The sequence below is a fragment of the Aaosphaeria arxii genome, assembly GCF_010015735.1.
Source record: "Aaosphaeria arxii CBS 175.79 unplaced genomic scaffold BU24scaffold_9, whole genome shotgun sequence".
NCBI classification, from domain to species: domain Eukaryota; kingdom Fungi; phylum Ascomycota; class Dothideomycetes; order Pleosporales; genus Aaosphaeria; species Aaosphaeria arxii.
Window position 1 is genome coordinate 121621 of NW_022983482.1, and position 14878 is coordinate 136498.

At 50.2% G+C, this 14878-nt stretch overlaps 6 protein-coding genes across 6 annotated transcripts; 3 read left to right on the forward strand and 3 right to left on the reverse strand.

Annotated features, from left to right (window-relative positions):
* Positions 1 to 6: 6 nt before the first annotated feature.
* Positions 7 to 915, reverse strand: BU24DRAFT_443667 (cyanamide hydratase; the record flags this gene model as incomplete). The annotated part of the gene is made up of 2 exons (XM_033530595.1): positions 601 to 915; positions 7 to 521 (listed from the first exon to the last, which is right to left on the reverse strand). The coding sequence occupies exons 1-2, from the start codon at positions 818 to 820 to the stop codon at positions 7 to 9; spliced, it is 735 nt and encodes a 244-aa protein (XP_033379585.1). The 5' UTR covers positions 821 to 915.
* Positions 916 to 2475: 1560 nt separating this feature from the next.
* Positions 2476 to 3154, forward strand: BU24DRAFT_426329 (uncharacterized protein). Its single transcript, XM_033528944.1, has one exon. It carries the CDS (start codon positions 2810 to 2812, stop codon positions 3041 to 3043), a length of 234 nt encoding a protein of 77 aa, XP_033379586.1. The 5' UTR covers positions 2476 to 2809; the 3' UTR covers positions 3044 to 3154.
* Positions 3155 to 5357: 2203 nt separating this feature from the next.
* BU24DRAFT_453837 (uncharacterized protein) lies at positions 5358 to 5959 on the forward strand (the record flags this gene model as incomplete). Its single annotated transcript, XM_033531286.1, has 2 exons — positions 5358 to 5379; positions 5504 to 5959. The coding sequence occupies 2 exons, from the start codon at positions 5358 to 5360 to the stop codon at positions 5956 to 5958; spliced, it is 477 nt and encodes a 158-aa protein (XP_033379587.1).
* Positions 5960 to 8349: 2390 nt separating this feature from the next.
* BU24DRAFT_412933 (uncharacterized protein) lies at positions 8350 to 9768 on the forward strand (the record flags this gene model as incomplete). The annotated part of the gene is made up of 1 exon (XM_033526132.1): positions 8350 to 9768. One exon carries the CDS (start codon positions 8350 to 8352, stop codon positions 9766 to 9768), a length of 1419 nt encoding a protein of 472 aa, XP_033379588.1.
* A 1475-nt stretch (positions 9769 to 11243) lies between these two features.
* BU24DRAFT_326445 (uncharacterized protein) lies at positions 11244 to 11852 on the reverse strand (the record flags this gene model as incomplete). The annotated part of the gene is made up of 1 exon (XM_033522985.1): positions 11244 to 11852. A coding segment is annotated over one exon (609 nt), but the record flags the coding sequence as incomplete, so codon positions are not given.
* Positions 11853 to 13789: 1937 nt separating this feature from the next.
* Positions 13790 to 14422, reverse strand: BU24DRAFT_353940 (uncharacterized protein; the record flags this gene model as incomplete). Its single annotated transcript, XM_033523797.1, has 2 exons — positions 13790 to 13965; positions 14107 to 14422. 2 exons carry the CDS (start codon positions 14420 to 14422, stop codon positions 13790 to 13792), a joined length of 492 nt encoding a protein of 163 aa, XP_033379590.1.
* Between the last annotated feature and the right edge of the window lie 456 nt (positions 14423 to 14878).

Genomic DNA, 14878 nt, shown 5'->3' on the forward strand with positions numbered 1-14878 from the left:
TCTCCATCACTCCCACTTCTTCTGCAGAGTATTCGCCTCCATCTGCTTATCAAACCCTGGAATATGAGTAGTATGGCACCAAGGCTTCATCCCCTCCTCCCTCCTCACCGTCCCCGCAAACCATTCACACCACCTCAGTCTCGGAAACGCCGTATTAACCTCATCCTTCGTCCTCTCATGCACCACCTCCCCAAACCCCTCCACCCCCTCATACACCCCAACATTATCGTACAGAGTCGCCAACTGTATCAACTGCCCCAGGAACGTGATCTGCCCGTCGACGCCCATGTCCTCGTGGCGGATGATGGCCTCGGCGACGGCTTCCGCCTGGTCGGTCGTGGCGCCGAGGATCTTGAGCACTTCGAGCGCTTTGATGCCGCCGTAGATGTCGAAGGACATGCGGGTGGTGCTGAAGTATGCTTCGGCGGTGCCGATGTCGTGGAGGAGGCAGGTGAGGGCCCAGGTTGTTAGGGAGAGGTCGGCGGCGTGGGTTGGGAGGATCTGAGTTGCTATTGCGCGGCCTGGGGGAGGTTGAATGTGTCAGTTGATGGATAGTCTATATGGGTAGGGCTTGGGATGTTGGGTATGTGGTTCACGCACCCCAGTAGAACACTCGCATGGAGTGGTTGAAGGCTTCGGGGGAGAGCCGCTTCCTAACGAATTGCTGTGCCTCTGCCACGAGAGGATCATCGGATGGGAACCCTGCATCTTTGATTGAAAGAGGAGAGGGTGCGTCGAGGGGTCCTAGGGCCTCGAAGATCTGCTTCCCGCTGACAGAGACGGCGGTCCAACCGTTGGCTTTGACTTCGTCGGCAGACATGGGTGCGGTGGACTTGGGGGGTGTTCGATGAAGAGGTTGATGGAGACTGAAGATAGTATAGTACTATACTGAATCTGGTGGAATGTGAATTGATTCTGAGGTGTTTGGTCAGTTTCTCTGCTGGCGTTGTGCCATTATATATATATTCGACCTGCCTTTGCCTCCAGTCCACGGCTTCATTTAAAACTCCGAAAACCCTACCTCACCACGGAAAACACTTCCAAACCTACGTAATCCCACCGAGAAGATCCATCCGATCGCTTGAATCACGTCGAAGCTGGCGCATGGAAACGTTCCATTTGCAATGGAATATAAGTCTAGATTACCCAGACAGGACTAGCGCAGGGTTGTAGTTTTTTGCGCACGCCTTCTTGTCGAAGATTTCCTATTTGGGACTGCTGGTCAGAATGACATGCACTCATTGGTCCTCGATACGGCGCTGACTCGGCTTAGCGTCCCAGGAAAGAGAGCGGAAGTGTGAATGACATGCTGGATGGAACGACGTCTTATCATCATTATCAATGTCCCTTTTTGCTTGATTTCTAAGTTCTTGACATATGGTTTCCTGCATCTAGTTGAGCCCTTTGAGGTAGCATCGCTCAAGTTCAATTCTTCCAATGGACAACACCACAATTCCTACTAACGACCCTGTTTACCAATATAAACAGTTGGCACAATTAACACAACATATGCTTTCAAGTAGCCCCTCAAATCCATCAACATATCAAGTTACCCACCAAAAACGTCACAACCCGCCCGACAATCAGCCAACTGCACCCTGAATCCAGTACGAATAACTGGATCCTCAGTTATGCTAGCAGCAAGGCATCAATCCAAACCATTTACCATACTTCGCATACCCCCTAATAACGCCACTGACACCTTTTCTCCATGATGAGCTTGGGAAACGTCTCGAACCGGACAATTGCCCTCATCGCAAATATCTGTTTCTTCTCGCCTTCAGGATTATTTTTGGTATCAATATAGTAGGTGATGAACGGACAAGATCAAGTGTTGCTTTTATTCAATATGTTCGAGACTGATATGTGTTCACATAGAATGTCTCATGAAGGATTTACTGGTCACCGATGTACTAATCGTTAGTAACATAATAATGTACTTTCATATTATCATTGAATAATACCAAGTTGAACCCATTCAACTGTAGCAAGTACACACTCTTGTAAACACCTCACATGGGCACCGTCGCCTCATACGATGGAACGACGAGGTAGTGCCTCGACGTATTTGTGTTTTATCTGTTTCCCCTCTGTGGGTTCTACACAAATCGAGGGATAGCAATGCGAGATATGTCGACATCTTGACGCTCTCCAAAAGCAATGACCCTTCACTATAGTTCCAGTGCAGGCTTTGCCGAAGTCCTGGGGATACATGGAAAATAGATACATCCTAAAGAAGACTGCCAGTGCGTGCAGATTCTTGTCTGCTCTGGTAGTGTTTTATGTTCTGGTCTATGAGATGCTTCAGACCTCTTCGCTGCTTTATAGATATTTGAAATCTTGTCCTACAGATATTTCTGCTTGAAGCAAATAAAAGAACGATGACAGATGTGCTGAAGTGAAGACTGGAAGCGTTGATAGCCGTCTCTTGGTGAATTGGAGCAACCAAAACGACTATTCAGACGTCTGCGTACCTGTGTAATCAATGTCCAGCCATGCTGATACCACAATGTCCTTGTTCCTCCAGGTAAATACATTGCATAGGATTTCTACAGCTCGAATTCTTGTAAACCACATCTTTACCCTTGTAAAGAAGCGATTTTCGATCATAACTTGTATGCGAACGAAAACCTTTTAAGATATCATGTCCTTTATGTCACGATAATCCCAATATCTCTCCCAAGTGTAAGGATCTGCCAAATACAGTGTCAAATATGCAGAACTTCCTCTGCACCATGGTGGTCGTTACAACTGTCACCGCCACTACGTGACAAAACTGTACAAACCATTTAAATACAACCACCACCACATGGAAACCTTTTTATCTCTACTCATTCCAACGAATACTGCTATATGCTCCCTACCAGTGAAACCTCAACACCGCCCCATCAACCCGACCTCATCTTCCCTTTCGATCTCTTCCCCTGCTTCTACCCGCCCCATTCACACCACCCTTCTTGCACTCAATTCCCACAAAAAACCACATGAAGACCACATAAAAAAAGACAAAACCATCACATCCTCCCCAGCGTCAAGGGCGTGAACGGCGTCAACAGCGTGTATAGCGTGTACAGCGTCAATGCCATGAAAAAAAAAACCTCTGCACACCTGCGACAAGCATTTTCACTTTTCAGGAATAGAGGCTTGTATAGTCGCCTTGTTTATTGTGAATCAGATTTACATGTGACTAGTACGGTGTGAACGCTGATACGTGTGTGGTTTAATTGCTAACGAGGATGGCGATGTCGATGGCAGACTCACGCCACACACAGTGACAAACCCCTCCAACAACCCCCCCCCTCCCATCCTCTGTTCAAGGTGACAGCGTGAGGAGTAGTCGTGCACATGGCATCATCTCATCACATCAAACTCACAACTCTCCAAAGGAGCCTGCCTACATACCCAACATCGATCCTCCATGATCACTTCCTCACCCCGTTCGCAGCACAACAATACCCACCTAGGTGCCTGGAAGTGGACCGCATGTACGTCACAAACCCGCAGGGAAGATCGCAGGGATCTACGAGGAAGAGAAAAATGGATATTGTATGGGGGGTTGTTTCATGTTGGCTGGTGGTGTCATTTGCTCTACATCACGTTCTCTCGACGTTTGCGCAAGCTTATATGGCGAGGTGATGGATATGTGTAGTATATTAGTACGTATGATGTACTCACAACCACCAACACCCCCCAATTCAAGGGTCCAGAAATGTTATCAGATCCCACCATCACCACCATCCATCTCTCCCATCAAAATCTCAAGCATACACTAACCTAAGGAATTGCCATGTGCGAAGGGATAGTTAGGGATGAGGAGGAGAGTATGAGGGGGGCGAAAGAACAGCGATGGAAGGCGCACTAGAAGGATTTTTTGCTTGCTTGCTTGCTTGCTTGCTTGCCTTGTCTTAGTTTCCGCTCGGGATCTACGGACGGCGTTGCGTGCGTGGGTTGGGACACTTTTTTTTCGTTATGGTGTTTTTTTCGGGGTCTATGTCGTGTGGAGGCGTACAGTAGGTAGGTAATAGTAGGTAGGGTGGGTTTAAGGAGGGAATAGGTAAGTAGCGGTGTCGGGTAGTGACTGATTAGTTGTCGTTATTCAGGCGTAGTAATTTTTTTCTTGTTTAGGGTTTACTATTTGTGGTGTTTTACGAACACACGAAGAGACATCGTGAGTATGGAAAGGAGAGAGCACGAGAAAAAAAAAGATGATCACGGTCGGGGGAGAAATTACTTAGTTTAGCTGCGAGCGATGCAATTGTATGACCGCATGTGGCTTAGGTCGACTAGACTACCCATTTGGGTACCCGTAAATGGTGCGTCTAGTGTCGATTGGCGAGAGAAAAACTGTGGCAGCAGCAAACGTGGCGAGAGCCCTGGATCCTGGCAAGCGCAGTTCTCGTAAGATTTTTCTTTTTCGGTGGTTTGGTGGCATCATTGGAGTCATACTTGGAGTACTCTTACTTGGAGATCCTAACGGATACACGTGGTGGACAGGGCGGAATAGAGGGAGTTGATGTCTGTCGGAGTAGATTCGGAGTGATGGTGCGATCAAAGTTCACGGCATGTGTTTGCTTCGCGGGCATCTCCGACGGCATGTATACGGCGGCCAATGTGCCGAAGGAGGTACGGTGTGGTGCTCCGCAGGTACGCGCAGGCACTCACTTGACCCCTTAGACTGTATGAACATGTTCAATATATGTCCACTACTATGCTGTAGGCGAGGAGCATTATTGACGATACTCGGGAGGTGGTCCGTTGGGACAAGCACGATGGAGTCGGAATTGAAAAAGATCGGAAAAACGGGGCCAGCCGCGCAACGCATGGACTGGCAGAATGGTCTGGAGCCGCAACCAAGTGGATTCTCTTACTGTGATGAACGATCAACGGCGGGCCAGCCAGCCTGACCTGCCACTATAAACGGTTACAGCTACAGTACACCGTAAGTATTATCCGAATGGGGAGCCATCTCGGGAGCCCATCTGGTCTGGCGAGGCAGGTAAGGCAGGGCGAGGCAAGGCATTCCCAGGGTTTCGAGACTCGAGCAAGAGCAGACAATGCCTTCCCGCAGCGAGCGTCTCAAGGGTGGAGAATGGAAGGTTGAGTCAGGCCACGAGCCGTAACTATTGGCCAGCGATGGTGAACAAACCCCTTCGAGAAAATCCTGAAGAAGAAGACAGGCTTTTTTTCTTTCCCACTTGGGCGTTTATGTGTATTGTGTCGGCCTGTTTCCTTTTCCACTTTGGTGCTTTGGGGGTCGGTCCGGTCTGGCTGGCTGATGAAGACATTCCAATCCACAATTTTACATAAAAGGATGGGCCTTGGCGTGATCGAATGGTCAATGGTGGTGATGCAACGACATGCGTGGTTTGTGTGCTGGACGTGAGCTCCTCCAGGTGCTCACGTCTTACTCGTACGTGTACTCCGTAATGCTGGCTGCACATAATAATTATCATGATTACAACATTCTTGCATGCACAAAAGTAGGCATTGCTAGCATAACTAGCCGTCAATGGTTCCCGCCAGGGATTCAATGGTTATTGGCGGGCGTTTGGGCGCAAATGCTCAGGACAGTCACTATTGATATTTGTCCTTCCCTGGCGCCGCCGTAATTATTGGACCAAAGGAGGAAGGGCGAAAGGTGAAGGGAACAAAGGGACAAAAGGGAGGACAGGATGGAGCGCGGTAAGGTGTGGTGGCATTGCTGGCGGAAATACGGAAATGCTAGATCTCAATGCTGTGACCCCTGGGGCCGTGTTTGGAGAGGGCGAGCGGGCAGGGCGGGCAGCCGAGAGCATGTGGTTGTGGTGGTGTCGCCATTTCGAGGCCGCAGAACGCCAATTTGTGGGGATCGTCAACAGCAACAATGATTGCGATGAGGGGAGAGATCAGGAGGTACAGCTGCAGTCGCAACAACGCATGGCACGAGACGCCTCCTGTGCCTCACATCTGCGGGTCTAGGTTGTGTTGGAGAGCAGCTATTGACTATTGCATGCTTGCCGGCGGGCCATCCGAGCACCCCAGAGTCTTGTCGTGGTTCTATTTGCAGGCCGGCAGACCACAATGGGCGCTTGTTGACGACGACATGTGCTTGTAGTCAGAGGTATTAGTTGCAACATGTAAACTGTAGCAGCAGAAGAGCCGCGAACATCACGGGTAGTGGTCGTAGCTCCAATTAGCGAAGCTGACCACAGCACGGAGTTGGAGTTGGAGTTGGAGCTGGTTGATCACCATGATGGTTCTCCAGCTCGGTCGCCGGGAAATGAGTGTGGTGTGCACACTGCATTGTTATTGCCATGTGCTGTGGTAATTGTAGGTGTAATTGCAATTGCATACAAACAATAGTGACATGGATGATCTGGCTCTGGTGATCACTGTGCTGAGTACCATAGTGCATCGGGTGTTGCAGCAGTGGAGGCCAGGAAGGATACATAGTGTATAAAGTGGGGAATTGCTAAAAAATGGGAATGCAAAGTTGGTGGACCATGGGTTCGGCCAGGCCTGGAGTGGATATGCCGTTGGAATCCTGCAATTCCTGCTGAAAATGTGAAGGATGGCACTGACTGAGATGACAGCACGGTGACGATCTGGATGGAGCAATTGTATGATTGTATGATGCGTCCTTGTCGTATTCCATGTACTGTCCCGTAGTGAGTGACTTGGCAGGCAGACGGAAAGCACGCAAAATATGGGGTACCGCTGGGCGGAAAGGTACATAGAGTACGGAGTAACTACAGTACCTGCCAGTCAATACAGTTCAGCGGTGAATAACAACATTGTGTAAACAGAGGAGGCACGGGACCAGCTGACTGAGGGGGATGGAAGCAGCTGACTACCTAGAAGGGCCGGAGCAAGCACGTTGCTCTGGAAGCTTGTCGGTGAATAGGCTGACTGGATGAGTAGAAGCCGATGAATGAGAATGATGAATGAGAGTAGTGAAAGCGAGTGAATGGAGTCCGTGTTTGTGTGACACTCACGAGGGCCCCGAATTCTGCAAGCCACAGTGATCTATCCCATACCGGATGTGGGTTAGCGCTGAAAATTATAAAGCTTGGCCATTGATCGCATCACTGGCCGAGTTGCCTACGCCTTTTTCTCGCCTTCACGGGGAGGGAGGACCAGGACCAGATCCACGATGTTGTATTACTCGTAACAAACCATTATTGCGACACGCCAGGAACAGGCACTCGAGTTTTCCATTGGGGCACACTTTGACCATGTTCCATCCACTCATGGAATTTCCATGACCAATTCTTCACCCCACTCCCATCGAGTCCCATCCTTTTTTCACCAAAACCCCTGGTCTGTCGCAATACGGCTTCACCTACTACTCATCCTAACTATTGCTTGTACTACACGTACTGTGTCTTCACTCCCTGAATTATAAAACCATCTCGTGCCCACCCTACCAACAAAAGACCCTTCTTTCTCCTCCTTTGATCACGTATACTTTGTTTCCCCGGAATATGTTCTTGTCCCAGCATTTAATCCATCAGTTGAACCAGCACAAGATCAATTCATAGCAAGCCAGTCACGTCACATCACCACACTACATTTCTATCCACACCTACATCCACTACATCATACCACAGCAACGTCCAGCGTCAAGGATTCAGATCAGATCAGATCAACCCAGCTCAAAAATATCCATTACCGCCACTCCGACTCCGATCCACAAATATCCGTCGTACTCAACTGTAGTAGTGCTCGTAATAGTACACTCAACCATCCAACCCCGCCGAATTCCGCCATAACGCCATACCACCTGGTTACTCGTACCGTACACGTACAGTAATAGGCCGTCCGTCCATAAAGAGTGTTTTTTTTTTTGTTTGACTCGATCTTCTTTCTCTTGAGTCTGCTTAGATCATTACTCTATATCCACGTCTCCCCCCTCCAATTGGCCATTGGCTCCCCAACGAACCGAAAGGAAAAGGCCCTGTTTGCAGCCTGCTTTTTTCCCCGGACTATTCTAGCCTACCAACCAACCAACCAACCAATCAACCCTCGACTCTTCTCTCCAACGGACAAATACATACTACACATCAAAAGCATCACGACACCCCATTAACCCTTTCCACCATTTACGAGTACTGCACCATTACCCATTGCCCATTACCCACAGCTCACTCGTCATCCCGTCATACTACTGAGCTACTCCTCACCATCCAACGTCACAAGGACAGGGCACATACCCATACCCCTTCTTGGTTTTTTTTTCAAACTCGCCTATATTATCATTCTCCATTCCCGCAAAAGGGCGCGCGCCCACTACCCAAGCCAACAACCATTTCAATTTCATACTTGAATTATTAGTATTTATCGAAATCGAACTGAACTAGCTCCTGCGCCATGCCCGGCCGTCTGCTCTCGCTCGTTAGAGCCGCCCCCTCCTCCTCCAAGTTCGACACCTTCAAATCCCACCACAATTCCTCCTCCAACTCCACATCATCGTCCTCTCCATCCCAGGCCAAGGCCCCTTCCACCGGTCTCCTCCCCCCATACTCGGTAGAAGACCCTTCCACCACACAACGCCCATCCGCCAACCGCACAAAATCAAACGAGTCAATAGTCATGGATGCATTCAAACGCCATAGCCTCGGTGTCCGTCACCACTCGGACAAGAAGCATCCCAAATCGCCAAAGGTGGAACCCCAGAAGGCTGCCAAATTGAGCATGGTCGTCGAGTCCCCACCAGTCATGTTCTTCAACTCCCCTTCCACCTCCACCGGCGCCATCATCTCCGGCCAGCTCATGTTGGACGTCACCGAGCCTCACATTTCCCTCGACAAGTTCGAAATGCGCCTGTTGGCCATCTGCAGCACCAAGAAGCCCGTTTCCCAGCACTGCGCCGACTGCACCAAGCAGACCACCGAGATCCACAAGTGGGAGTTCCTCACCCACCCAACGTCGTTGCGCCATGGTGTGCATCAACGCCCTTTCAGCCACCTGCTCCCCGGTCACCTACCTGCCACCACCCACGGCAACATGGCCTCTCTCGACTACGTCCTCTCCGCCGTCGCGACGACCTCCAATGGCGACAAGATCACCCTCCAACGTGACATGCCCATCATGCGCGCCATCGTCCCCGGCCCCGACAAGAACTCCATTCGCATCTTCCCCCCGACCAACTTGACCGCCGCCGTCACCCTCCCGCCAGTGATCCACCCCATCGGCGACTTCCCCGTCGAGATGCGCCTGTCCGGCATCGTCGTCAACAAGGACGATTCGCAGACCCGATGGAAGCTGCGCAAGCTCAACTGGCGCATCGAGGAAACCCAAAAGTTCATCGCACCCGCCTGCGCAAAGCACGCCAACAAGATCGGCGGCGAGGGCAAGGGCATCCAGCACGAGGACAGCCACGTCATTGCGAGCGAGGAGGTCAAGACGGGCTGGAAGACCGACTTTGAGAACGGCAACATCGACGTCGAGTTCCGCGCCGCGCCCAACAACGCCCAGAGGCCCCTGTGCGACATGACCAGCCCCAACGGCATGGAGGTCAAGCACAACCTCATCATCGAGATGGTCGTCGCCGAGGAGTGGGCGCCGCTGAAGAAGCTCAGCCAGGCGACGCCGACCGGCGCCGCTCGCGTCCTGCGCACCCAGTTCCACCTCATCATGACCGAGCGCGCCGGCATGGGAATCTCCTGGGACGAGGAGCAGCCCCCTCTTTACGACGACGTGCCCGCCTCGCCTCCTACCTACCAGAACGTCACCATCGCCGACTACGACGGCTCCAGCCTTTCCGACGAGGAGCAATTGCACTTGTAGTCTGAATTCCCACAGTTCGAAACAAACCAAACCATCACGGCCGAAAAAACAAACTACCATCACGATTTCCCTTTTTCTCGAAAAAAAAAATGTTTATAGGTGCTGAAACAATTGGAATGGCGATTCCATTGATTCTCGGCTGTGAAGGATATACCCCCAATCAACATCATTATTAGTATCAGTACCGCCCTTTTTTCCGCGTACTTACATACCCCATCATCGAGCTTGCGTGCCTTTATTACACCGCTTCGCTCGCACATTAATACCTCATTTCAACGACTAGCGCGGCATCGTCTTTCCCAAGACCTTGCTCTTGCATTTTACTTTAACGATTACTACGAATTCAATGTACATACCTTTCCTATTCCACCCTTCATCCCCACCTCAACTCCACACAAATCATTTGCAAAGGCGTTTTCTCATTGGCGAACCATCATATTTCCCCCTTATTCCTTTGCTCAAAGAGTCGAGCCCTCTACAAAAAATGGAATGGCGCTCCTCATATTCATATCTTTTTCTTGCATCATCATCATCATCATCATCATCATCATCATCAGTAACGCACGGCCTTCAGAAAGAGTCGTGCGTGGTATCAAAAGTTCTCTGCTAGTAAAACAACACAAACTTAATACCATGGACAGGCACTCTTGCGCCTGATCCTTCACATCACAAAACTACCATAAATGAATGAACTATGTGTATTACTGATGTGATGCTTGACGACAGTGATGTTATGATTTGACGCTCATGAGGGGGCAATGCACAAGGACAGGGACTACTGCGAGGTCTTTGACTCATAAGGTGATCGGCAACGTACGTTGAACTCTACATGCCTACATGATTGACCTTGCAGTGCTGTAGTCTAGGTATGCATTCCCCGCTTGATTGACATTTACATGTTAGTTCGCCAAGGCCCCCCGGAAAAAGGGAAAGGGAATGGGGATGGTGGGTTCGGATGTCTAGCCGAAGATAAGGAGGGAGTCATATGATGGAGTGAGGTGGTCGGAGTGGTGTATGCATGGGTCGGAGTGCGTTTGTATCGGAGTTGGATTGTTATTGTTGTTTATTGGCTTGATGGATCATGGAGGGGGGAGGGTTATACGGAAAAAGGAAGTGTGACATGTTCTTGGTAGCAAATGTAAACAATTGTCGAACAATCACTTGTGAGATTTAACGTATGATTATGGAATATGTTATCTTTGTATTATTATCGTAAGTAGAGAAAATGCGGCGCTCGCTATGTGATGATGCCGGCTTATGATGTTATGCTCAAGAGGTATATATCCCAAACTCCAAACCCATTCCCCATTTTCCGTGTCCAAATATCAAACTCCAACCTCATCTATCGCCTGTCCCTCTAATACGTCTAAAGGGTTCGTAATCTTCTAATCACACCCACACTCCACCTTCTCATAGCACCTCCCACAAAGCACCTCCCTCCTCCCCTCCCACTCCATCTCCTCCTCCTCTCCCCCACACCTACACTCCTCCCCCTCCCTCCTCATCATCGACCTCTCCAACGCCCTCGCAACCCCCTCATCCACACTCCCCCCGACCCTCGCCAACCCCACGCCCCTCACCCCCGTGAACAGCCTCAGCACCGCGAAATCGCACGCCTCGAACTGCGCCTGCCACACCCTGATCTCCAGGTACTCGGCGCCCGAAAAGGCAGCCGTGACCTTCTCCTTCGTGAACCGCGGGTCCGTGTCAAGCCGCAGGCTGATCTGCCATCTGTTGATCAGGCCCGAGACGCGGGAGTAGAGCACGGGGCGGGACGGGGAGGCGAGGTGCGGGAGGGTGTTGAGGAGGCTGGGGTGCGCGTGGAAGGTGTTGTGGGCGTAGAGGAGGCCGAGGGCTTCGGCGTGGATGCGGCGGCAGGTGGAGAGGATGGCGGGGGAGAGGTGGATGTTGGGCGTGCTGGGTTGGTTGAAGCCGCGGACGGAGAGGTCGTCGGCGGCGGTGTGCTGCTTTGAGGGGTGGGTGATGGCGAAGGGGGAGGGGGTGTCGGGGCAGAGGAGGGCTTTGTAGATTTCGTTGCGGAGTTCGGCCGGGAGGCGGAAGAAGAGTGAGGATTCTTGGGAAGAGGTCATGGGAAGTTGGGTTTTGGGTGTTGGTGGTTTGGTCCGTGGGGATACGGGCTTGCGTTCGCCATTAAGTGAAGGGCCCCTGGGTCTTCTTGAGGGTGCTGCAGGAGGTATTGTTGGTGCGACGGTGCGTAGTTGGATTGTGGGATTCGCACGGTGAGGCGTGGGCAGTTGGTACGGTGATGACGTGTGTACCATGGGGGATTGGTAGAACTGGATGCATGTTGCTGTTGCCATGATTGTTCCGACTCTTCTTCTTTGAGCTGGAGTAGACGGGTCTTCTTTTCGATGCAGAGGATTCCGCTTTTGAGATGTGCTTGAGGGTCCGGGAGATGTGATCCGAATTCGGTATTCTTTCTGGATTCGAGATGGATTGGGCGATGTGATGATGTTAACGGACTAGTAGCTGGTGTTGACTCGAGCGATACTGATGGTGTTGAGTCGGTCGAGCTGCTGTTTACTGATAGTGATGGAAATGCCGGCCGGATGAATATAGGCGATATCGAAGCCAATGATATGGGCATAGGTACTCCTTATATATATGGTTGGCACCGTTGATATATCAAAGGATAAGTTGCTGTTGCTGAGAGGTCGGTCCGAATGTCCAGAGTAGTGGTGTTTATGTGCATGTGTATGTTGATGACTGTGATGGCACCGGAGGTACGTCCCTTGATTCCTTCTTATACTTCTTTTACTGAATGACACAACATGCCATTAAGCTTCTCGATCCGTCCGAAAAGGTCGACCAAGTTGTTGAATGACTTTCACGCAACGTTACCCTGCCTTCTAACCAGTGATGGATGTCGATGCGGCCCGTGCACGATAAGGACAAGGTTCTAGTTCGACGTCGCGTCACGACACAACGCCATTCATCACTCCACCAAATCCCACTGTGCAAGGAAATGGGAAAAGGAGCCTCCCTTGCGGCTGAGAGGCTTGCATGTTGCAGCGGATGGTATCCGAAGATCTGCGCCATCGTGAAGGAAGCCGCTGAGCCTCGAAAAGCTTGGTGACTATGCCGGAGGTTAATATGTGTCTACAGATTGCTGGTAGACTTAGAAAACCGTCACACCTTCATCCTATGAGGATTGCCATAAGGACTCTACAGCATCGTCAACGTGCGAAAAGAATGCCCAAACAATCACCTCATGATTCTCAATCATTCGTCGATAACTTCAATACCACCTGAAGTTTTCTTATCACAGTTCACCGCCCCTCCGTATCATTCCCAACAGATCGAAATCATTGATGTGGTTGCTCCAGTATGGGCTGACTGTTACCCACGCAATCAGGCCTCAAAAGCCCGTCAGAGCTCAAAACAGGAAATCCAGAAACAGGAAAACACTCGGAGATTTTTTTCGACCAGGAATTTTTTTTTCTGAGTATTCGGCCTGGATCCAAGCACTGTTACTGATGATGATGTGGCCCACCGCTGTCACCGATTAAATGTCACGCCAGCTGATATTTATTCTTAGCCCGGATCCTTCCGACCTCCTACAACCTCCGATGGCATGGAACGCAAAGTCCGATAATTGTCCTGGCTACACCAGTTAACCTGGTTACAGGAGACTGTGCTCCGTTCGGATTTCTGATTCGCTGGAAATCATAATATTGCTTCCTTGCTATCCGAATGTAGTGTATTGATATCGCTTGGCCTTAGTCACCGTTGCTCTTCCGATTTCAAGGCGTGCTTTCTGACGCCATCTTAAACTTGGATTATTTCTCCCATGCAAACACAAGAATTATTCGCCATGGCCAATATCCTGGTTGACGTTTGTGCGAGGCAATACTTGCGACAGCTATAGTTGACAGAAGTTACTTCTCGCCATACTCTGGATGATGAAGGGAATGGATAGGTGGTAGGATCATGCCAACGGCATTTCACAATTCCAAAACCTTGCGTTCAAATGGTATTGCTTTGTTCGCGAGGATAACAGTCATGCAGCCTTGATTTCCGTCTGGTTGTTAGCAGTCTCTGTTTCTATCGGAGCATTGTATTGTGCTTGGCGACGGCTGCGGCACGCCTTCCTCCCCTTCTGCCGTGCCATTGTCTTTGCTTTTAATGTCTCCTTGCTATTGCTTTCTTGTCCAACTTCAGCAATAGCAACATCGACTCCTCTTCGCGACAGCGCTCGAATACCTGCCAGAACTCTTTTGATCATCGAGCGATCATTCGTACTTGTCACTCTCTCTAGACTCTCAGGGCCGTGATCGCGATGAAAATTAACCATTTCGACGACCGGCGATGAGCCACAGAGCACTACAACCTTTCCGACCCTAAGGGTCGCAGTACACCGTCGTTTGATTGTACCTCGCGCGAGCCCCATCGCATGTAGAATTGCGAACATGTGAGCTCTTTTTAGTGTCTTGACATTCTCGGCTGAGAACTGGCTACGCTTCACGCTGTACTTGCGCTTCTCCATTGGTATGAGGTTATTCCTAGCTGCGCCTGTTGATGCGCGTTGGACTATACCAATGCCAATGCCTTGACAATGGACAAAGTCGACCGCTGTATGTAGGACCAGAGCGAGTTGGGGAGCTACTGGTTCGGTATGGTAGAGGTGAGACATCTCGAATGATGACGTGCAACACTGCAGGATTTAGTTGAAAACATACGATGGCTTTAGAGGTAGTGTACGAAAGGCTTGTTCAGAACGTTGTTAGAGGGCGTTATAGATCAAGCTTCATGGGTTTCAACAATTTTTATATTCAGGTACCGAATAGGAGGGTCATTGGTCCCGAGACCTTAGCGCAGTCGCAATCCGTGGTTAACGTGCAGTCCCGAAGAATCTCGCTCGAGAAGTGACGATATTCCCATTGTCGACCCCATGATCACAGTCCTGAGCCCATACTATAGGGCTATAAGTTACTTTATAAAAGTACAAAGACAAGGGAGAAGCAGTTGTCCGGCAATAGTCGGCAGGTACGCCTTTGCAGAAGAGAATCTTTTCGATGTAGTTACAAATCTGATGTTCTTATTTAGACGATTGAATACATAGTCCAAACAATGTAATGGTAGTCATGCG